Source organism: Benincasa hispida, chromosome 11 (assembly GCF_009727055.1).
Source record: "Benincasa hispida cultivar B227 chromosome 11, ASM972705v1, whole genome shotgun sequence".
Taxonomy (NCBI): Eukaryota; Viridiplantae; Streptophyta; class Magnoliopsida; order Cucurbitales; family Cucurbitaceae; genus Benincasa; species Benincasa hispida.
Genome location: NC_052359.1, coordinates 3358938 through 3368503, shown reverse-complemented (window position 1 = coordinate 3368503; position 9566 = coordinate 3358938). Strand labels below are relative to the sequence as shown.

General features: G+C 28.4%; 1 protein-coding gene across 1 annotated transcript; it reads right to left on the bottom strand.

Moving 5' to 3' along the window:
* Positions 1-811: 811 nt before the first annotated feature.
* On the bottom strand, positions 812-2031 carry LOC120091768 (AT-hook motif nuclear-localized protein 23-like). Its single transcript, XM_039049890.1, has one exon. The coding sequence runs from the start codon at positions 1901-1903 to the stop codon at positions 1148-1150; it is 756 nt and encodes a 251-aa protein (XP_038905818.1). The 5' UTR covers positions 1904-2031; the 3' UTR covers positions 812-1147.
* Between the last annotated feature and the right edge of the window lie 7535 nt (positions 2032-9566).

Genomic DNA, 9566 nt, shown 5'->3' with positions numbered 1-9566 from the left:
TAAAATATTTAATTAATAAACAATTAAAAAAATACATAGAGAAAGATAAAGTATAATAGTAACTCCAGCTTAACTACTCTCATTCATGATAAATTTAAGGCATATACGTATGTCCAAACATTGAACATTTTTAAGGTTGTTTAATTAATTTGTTTTTCATCATTTACTGCTTGGTCTCTCTCTACATTCATTAACAAATTATTAAAAACTTTATTAATGTCTAACCTATTTATGTAGCTATTTCCTTTGTTTTTCTTATGTAAAAAAAACCTATAAATTTAATCTCAAAACAACAATAACCTCCAAATTTGATCAAAAGAAAACATGAGTAAAAAATTTCATCAATTGAAGCTAAAGGAATCCAAAATAAAGTCTAAGGCTCAAACACTAATTTACATTTTTTTGTTTTAGGTATATTATCAAAATTAAAACACACCCAATTTTTGTCAAAACCCAAACATATACACACATATATATATAACTCAATTTTATGATAATTTTTTCATGCAGACAAAACCTAGGAGTTAGAGAAAGGGAACACAATCCCACACAATCCCATAAAACAATATTCCATTTTAATTTAAAAAACCACTCAAATATATATATATATACTTAAAAGAAAAATTCAATCTTTAAATGAACTGAAAAATCCAAATATAATTATATAGAGAAATTTCTTTCTTCCCCTTATTACAAAAACACCCATGAGATAGAATTTCTTCTATAAATCATATATAGATCCCAAACCCCAAAAGCAAGAGAACAAGGAGAAGAAGAAATTATATTTATATATAATAAAAAGATATTCCTAAATTAAAAAAGAGAAAGCTAAAGTATACAATAAACATCCACAAAAGAAAGAAGAAGAAGAAGAAGGAAAATAGATGTAATTAACAATAGAGAGTTAAGAGAGAATTTATAAAAATAAGGGTTCATAAGAAGATTCAATGGCTGACCTTTCAAACCAGTTAGTCAATCTGATCTCCAATTTTTCTTCTTCTTTTTTTTTTTTTTTTTGGACTCTCCAATCTAATCACTGCAAGAGATTTGATGGGCTGTTCTTAATGATTTTTTTTTTTTTTTTTTTTTTTGGGATTTCAAACCATCAATTGGATCCAATTTTGAGGGTCTGAATAATTGTAATTTGTCAAAAGGGTGGAAGTTGAACGTTTTGCATATGGAGTGGCAGATTCAAGAATGGAAGCCCTGAATTTGATGGGTCTTGAAATGGATTATTGTTGTTGTTGTTACCAACTCCGCCGCCGCCTGCCGGAGCTTGCTGCTGATCCTCCTCATCCAATGGCAATCTCTCATACGCCACATTAGTAAATGAAGCTGCAATTAAAATCACCGGCCCAGCCGCCGTTAATTCCCCGGCCACCGTCCCTCCCACCACCTGCCCCTGCCCTCCAGCTAAAAATATCGTCAAACTCGTGGCACCCGGTGGAGCTGGCGGCGGCAGAAACGATCCGGAAAGCGACAAAATTTCAAACCTCCCTTGAAGTGTCAGCACCGCCCCTGCCGCTGCTGGCTGGCGAAGGCCGACGTTCGTGACGTTACCGCTACCGCTCAAAATACAGATCCCACGCTGTCGTCGGCGGGCGTAGGAAGCGACGCAATCGAAAACGTCGCAGCCGCTGCCGACTTCTAAGATGTGGACACGTAGCGTGTTGGCGCTCTCACGGGTGATGATTACCGGCGGCTTTGGCTTGTTTTTGGAACCGGGTGGCCGACCGCGCGGGCGGCGGCCAACGACGTCCCCCGATCCGCCTAGGGCTTGGTGGGGATCGTCATCGTCTTGGTGGTCACCGGAGGAGAAATGGCCACTACGATTTACTAGATCGTCTACTGGCGTTTGAAGGTGAGTTAGATATCGACTCCCTAAATCCAATCCAGCCATCATACATTCAAAAAATAAATTGCTAAAAAAAGAAAAATTTAATAAACCCTTTTAAAAAAATATAATTTTTAAAAAAACCCAGAAAGGGAAATAGAAAACAAGATCAAAATGAAGAAGAAAAATGAAGGAATAGAGAGAAATTTAGAGAAGATGAGAGGAAATGGAAAAATAGCCAAAGAGGAAAGGAAAGAGAGAGACTCAAAACGCAGTCATTTCTCTCAGGCTAAAAAGTCTATGAATATTTATATGAAAAATTCATTAATTGGTCTAATTTTTTTTAAAAAATAAATCTTGTTTCTTATTGGTCTTCACGTCCTAAGAAAACTACTCTCACTTGTTGAGCGTGGAACAAACGCGATTATGTATGCTTCAAAGTAAAGTAGTGTTTTGGAAACCACTTTGGGGTAACTTTTTTCCCCTCCAAAATTAGGGTTAGATCTCTAGCTCAATGGTAGTGGTGTGTATATATATATATATATATATATATATTTAGAGTTAACTTACGTATATCTAGACTAATTTTACGGGACAATCTGCCTAACTATATAGTATTTTGGTATAAAAAACTTGTAGATAGGTGGTCACTTTGAATTAAACACAATCTCTTTAAATCATTTATTAAATTCATGTTTCTTTTATACCACTAAGACAACTAATGATCTCAACCATAATTGATCTGAATTACTTTCTATGATGTTGAAGGTTCAAATCTCCCTAGCTAACTTCAATCTTGTGTGTTTTTTTTAATATATATATATAAAATGACAAGAATAATTATGAACTAAATAAGAACATTATTGAAATCACTTTGGTTAATTTTGTGTTCCCGAACTCCAAAATTAGATTAAGTCATATGACCATTGAAGTGATTGAAATATGTGAAATGGTATTTAGCTACCTATTAAACGTATTTATTTAAATATAAAATTTTCTTCTTTACTTAAATGATACTCTCATTGAATAACCTTTCCGTTTCAATAATGTGGATTTTATTATAAGATCTAAATTAACAATAAAAGTTAAGTAAGATTTTATTTATTTTTCAATAAAGGCATGTGGTGTGTGATAAGATTTTATATATAAGATTAAGTATACTCTAAGAGTCCATACAAAATTCTGCATCAAAATCTATAGTACCATATATGCACAAAATTTATTTTATTTCATTGTTTAATAAAATAAAATTTTCATTTCTTTTTCTTTTCAAATGTTTCAATCATCATCTTTAATAAAATAAACGCATAATTTTTTTTTGAAAAGAAAATATATATCAAATCATAAGGCAAAAGTAAGAAGTTCACTCAATTTGTCATCTTTTTTCATTAAATGTGGTTGTAGGGAACAAAGATGCAATATGAAATGATAATCAAGATGTTATTCTTGTTGTTGGTTTTGGAACTTTGATACATTGAAAAGCCTAAAACCATGGTTTAGGGGAACAAGTTTGACCACAAACTTGGGTTTTTATTGAAATATATGACAAGTGGGGGGAGGTTTTCTTCTTTTTTTTTTTTTTTTTTCAACATTAAAAAAACTTTAAAAAACAAATAAACTAAATTAAAGAAGAGATAATAATAATCAAGCAAGTGGGAGGTGGATCAATGGACCCTCTTTTTTGTCTTGTTTCATCCTAGTGGCCATCTAATGGTTCCTTTGGCCAACTGCCCTTATTTTGCTGTTTGTCTCTTCCCAAATTCAACCAAGGAAACTCCCTAATTCCAAGTTCAACTTGCAACCCATTTAAATTAATTAATTTTATGTCATAACTAATCTTATCTCTAATGATCTATTTTATGGTGTGTCAAAGTAAGTACCTAATATATTTAACTGATCTTTCGTATTCTAAATCCTCTCTTTCTTGTAACTATGATGTATCTACTATTGGTTTCAATTGAATGACTTTTCTCTATTCTATTCCTATTTATATTACTGAATATTGAGCTTCTTTTTAGCTTTGAATCTGTACTTTTTTTTTTTTTTAATGAATATATGCTTTTGGGATGTGATGAGATTGATTAAAGGTGTTCAACTTAGTTGAGATGTCTGAATGCACCTATTGATCACATTGATCCTTTTATTAAAAAAAAAAAAAAAGGGTAAATTGAAGAAAAATAACTATATTTAACTTAATAAGCAATAACAGAATTATCTAGACCTAGAATGAAAATAGAGGGCATGTTAAAGTTTTCACTCCAACATTATTAATCGTTTGGTTGGGTTTAAATCTTTTCAAAATTTTGAAAAGTTGCCTTCTCATATTTGGGAAGATATGTATAATCAATTTAGCTGCTTCTTCATACACAAAATCGTCTCGTTTTTGTAGTTATGATGCATCTTCTATTTCGCTTAATTAGAAGAATTTTTTTTAGTCTCTCCTTTGTCTGTATATACTTTTGATTTTGAGCTCTTCTCTAACTCCTCTTATACTTAATACATCTTAGATTTGGGGTATGATAAATGTGTTATGAATGTGTCAACTAACTGAGATGTTTGGATGTGCTTACTGATGATCTCTCTATCATATACCTTTTTTTTTTTTCTCTAAGAAGTTGTTTTATTAAACGATTTAAAATGATGAATCTACGAGCTAGATGTTAAATTATTTAACATCCTCCATTGGGTTGTGTTTGAATTACTACATATATTTAATATTTTTTAATCTAAAGTTCTTTACTTTATGGAAAAAAACTTGAGTTTGTCTAGGCGACACCTATCTTTATGCAATTCAAGTAATTGTCCGAAAAAAATTTGCTAAGTGGCAACTAATTTTTTTTTAAAAATAATTGTTTTTATATTTTTGTGTAAAAGAAAAGAATGCACGAAATGAATTAGATACCGTCTATGATGCATCTAATCGTTGTCCTTAATTACTTTATAAGAACATCTAAGTCTTATACAAAATTAAACAATTTTTTTTTGTAAAAAAAATATTTCTTTTGTACCACAATTATGGTGAGGAATTGAACCTTGACTTTTAGAAAAGAGGTTATGTCAATATTACTGTGTCAAACTCACTTTGACATAAAAAGTATATTTTAGTTTCTCATGCCAATGTGGCTAAAAAGTGTAAAAATTAATATTTTTTTAAAGTTAATTGATAATACAAAATTATTACAATATAAATGGTAGGCAACCTCTAAATATATTTACTATATAGACATTTACTCATCACCATATGAATTAATTAACAACTATTCCTTCCAAGTTTTTTGTTAAATATTTAAGAGAAAGTAATTATTGGTAAAGATTGAAATAAGTTCAATTTGACACAATTTACAGGTTAAAACAAGAAATTTGAAAATTTTCAAACAAATTATCAATGGATTTTTCCACCACACCCTAAATACAACAAAACACTAATCATCTCAGCAAACTTCCTATAAAATGTCATTATGCTTACATTATTGAACATACTAAATATGATTAATAAATAAGTTTAAGCAAGCAAACTTCTAAATCAATTTCCCAATGAATGCCAAATTGTGGAGGTTGTCTAGCTTTGTTTTGAATTTCAACACCCACATTGAATTTTGTGTATTTGCTTTCTTATATGTTCATAAGAAGCCAAATTATAAGCATGAAATTTAATCATGACCTTGGAAAATTAAAAAAGTAAAAGTATAAAGTTGTGCAAATTTTGAAAATATTGGGTTATGTCATTTTGTGAGAAAGTAGGTCAAGTTCTTCTTCTTCTCTTTTTCATTTTTTTTTTCAATTCTCTCTAAAAATAATATATGTTGATCTTTTAAAAACTTCCGATCTTAATTTTTATTCATTAAATTTTTCTCAATTGTTTATCTAAACGAAATGTTAAAAGAAATAAGGTTAAACTATATAAGTTGTATGTAAATTTTCTGATTTGTGTCTATTCAGTTTCCTTTTAAAATCGTTTCATAGGTTTTTGAATTTTTTGAATTTTTCTATCTATTAGGCTTTTCATATATCTACTTTTTTTAAATAGTTTTCTTATCTAATAAAATTATAAACTTTTGATTTTAGAAGATCTACAAATTTTAAAAAATATTAAATAGGTCAAGAATCTGTTAGATACTAAATTAGAAATTCAAAGATTTGTTAAGCACAAAATTGAAAGTTGGATGATCCAAAAATCATCTCTCTTTTGTAATTATGATTTATCTACCATCACACTTAATTAGGAGGGCTTTCTTCTAGCCTCTCCTTTATGTTGTGTTTGCTTTCCATTACTTGTTATAATCAAGCTCTCTTGTACTTACATTTTTATGGCAATGGATCTCTATCTCTTTTGAGTTTAGGGCATGATGAGGGCATTAAGGATATGTCAACCTAGATGAGATGTTCGGGGTGCACCTACTGATCCCTCTCTCTCTCTTCACTATCTTGTTAAAAAAAAAGTTGAATGACTTATTAAAAATTTTTAAAATTCGGTAATCACCTGTTGGATCGGAAGACTTTTCTTTAACCTATACATCTGCATTTTTCTTTATTGCCTCTCAGACTTCTATGTAATTATATATTTTTATAGAAAAACATTTCATGCTATTGGGTTTGAGATGATGAGGGTACTAAAGATGTGTCAACCTAGTTGAGATATCTGGGTGCACCTCCTGATTCCAACTTTCCTTTTTCTTTTTTAAGAAAAATGATCACCTGTTGGATACAAAATTGAACGTTCATAGATTAAACTTGTAATTTAACTAAAAAACAATATGTATGTGAACTTTTTTTAAGTACTTCAATAGTAAGTGTGTACAATAAGTGGAGTATGAAGCTTTCAACCTCCGACATAAAAAAATACATACTAATTATCACCAACTATGCTCACTTTGAACAATTGTTTTGTAAAATAACTTGTCGAACAAAATCTCATTATTTCCAAATGATCATAATCGTCAAAATCTAGAACTTATATTTATAATATTGTTATTCTTTGGTCTATTTAGATCGGACGTGTTGAGAATCCCATATTAAAAAAAATAAAAATCAATGGATCTCACGCTCCTTATAAGATAAATAAGCCACACCTCACATTGTTAATTAATTTTGAGATGGAACCCTATACTATCAAATATGGTATCAAAGTTCATAAAATTTAAATAGGTGTTTGGTTGAATAAAAAGAAATGATGAACTTAAAAGATGCACAATCTTAAGAGGCATGTTAAGAATCTGATTAACACTTAATTAGTATACTAAATCAAAGTTATGTTGTAATTAGGATGATTGTAATATTTCTCTAATAATAAATAAATAAATAAATAGCTTTAGTGAAATCGCATAAATTATTTTAGATTTTTGGTGATGATTAGTTTCAGAAAAAGAGACTATAAAATCATTGCACGTTTTCAACTTTTATTTATAATGTTCTGCACAAACATTAAAAAAAACATGTAATATATGAAACAAAAGATGTATTTATATCATATAATACAAACTTTACATCACCAAATGCTTAAGTGATTATTCAATGAATAAATATGAAACAAAAGGGCTATAGAAAGCTCACCTTCTAAATTATATAGTTTATTTTTAAAGATTAATTTATAAAACAAAGTATAGAAATATAAGAAAATGATTGAAAAATACACACATTCCAATTGTAATTAATTTCTTGAGTTGGTGAGTGGCCTTTTTTAATTTTCTACTTTTATATAATTGATAAGGGTCCCATAATTAAATAAATAGAAGAATCAACCATCAGAAAATCTTGGTGGAAGAAAAAAAAAACACTTAAATCTACTTAACATGAACGCAGAGTTAAATAACTTAAATTAGTACCATAAAAGTATATGTCCGTACTCATATTAATTTATTACATCTAATTGTGTTTTGGAATAATATTTAATATAAGATATAAAAAATTAAACTTTTCTCTTTAATTAAGAATATGTTTACCTTTGTTTTATGTATAAATAATGCTTGAAAAGGTTTGTCTCTTGAGAGCCTTGGATCATTATTAAAGAGTAGGGTTAAATTCTATTTTTTTTAACAAGACATCAAGATAAGAAATTACTGGATATCTCAATTAAGTTGATGCATTCTATTATGATTCGGATCTTTCATGTTAATTTTAGTTTGATTCTATAAAATTTCGAAGTTCTATTTTATTTTAGCAATAATATAAATTTATACCCTTAAATTTGGGTTCTTATCAATTTAAATTGTTAATTGTATCAATTTAAACCTTGAATTTTTGTAAATGTATCCATTTATACCCTCTCATTATGCTCCTTTTAGAAAAATTTGTTTGAAATTTAATTGTGTCAATTAAATTCCTAAACTTTCATGAATGAATCAAATTAGACTCTTAAACAAAATTTTCTTCGAAAATCGTCCATGCGTTTACTCTAATATAATATTTTGTAGAACCAATATTTGAAGAAGTCTATATACGTATTGAAAATTAATGTATGGATGATTTTCAAAAAGATAATCATAATGAAAGGTCTAAATTCGTGGACTTATACAAATTTAAGAGTTTACAAAATCTCCTCTCGTATATTTTTATTTACAAAATTGACTTAAATTATAAGTTTCATACAATATTGGTTGAATGAAATTTAGAGGATATGAGTTGATACATCTATTAACGTTTAGGGTTTAAATTAATATTCGAGATTAATCGATACAACTCCTAAACTTTAGAGTATACGTGAGTATTTGTCTTTTTATTTTATTTAAAAAAATATTTTAAAATTTTCATAAGTCGACACCTGACTTGACATGTCTTTATTTATTACATATAAATTAAGGCTTCAATTACACAGGAGTTCCATAAATTTCAGATGTTCCTTCATTTAAAATTTTGACCTATTAATTATTAAATATATAAATTGTTCATCACAACCAAGATAACAAAATTTATCTAGGTGACATGATAGGCACAAAAATATATTCACCCCCAAAGAAAACTATATAAAATAATACTTTGTCGTACTAAAAAATATTAGAAAATAACAATACTTAGCCATTTATAATAAACTTTATTATTTATTTAACTTTGTTAAAGTAAATTGTTTTAAAAATAATCCTGATCTTCTCATTCAATCATTGCAAGCAATTTAAATAAATCTATTAAAACAGGTTTAGTTTCGTCATTTCAAAGTCTATCGATAATGTTCATGTAATGATTAAAAATTAGAAAATTAACCATGGTTAAGGTAGTTTTTCTCCATTATCATAATAAAAAGTGGGTAAGGATATTATATGAACTCAGAAAAAAAAAGAAAAAAAAAATCTATCTTTCGCTGTAATGTTTTAGTTCCCAAAATTGAGTAACTATTTATTTTTTTAAAATGTTTGTTTATTTACCCTTTGTTTGTAAGGATTTTATCTTTCTTAATGTAATGTTTGATCGAATTTAAGTGAAGTATATGAATGAATCGAAATCACACTTGAACGAGAGATATCTTGAAAATATGGAAGTATGGTTAAGAAAGACTTATATGAATTGAAAGTTACTATTCATACCAACAAGTATTGAAAAAGTATGGTTAAGAAAGACTTATAAAAATTGAAAGTTACACATTCCTTTTCGATGACTCAATCATCAAATTCCAAAATTAAGTGTACTTAGCTTTGAACAATTCTATGTTGCATGACCTCTTGTAAATTTGTCTAGGAAGCATGTCAGTGAGAACAAAACATGTTGAAATGATTCGTATCTTAAAAAATATCAAATAATTATC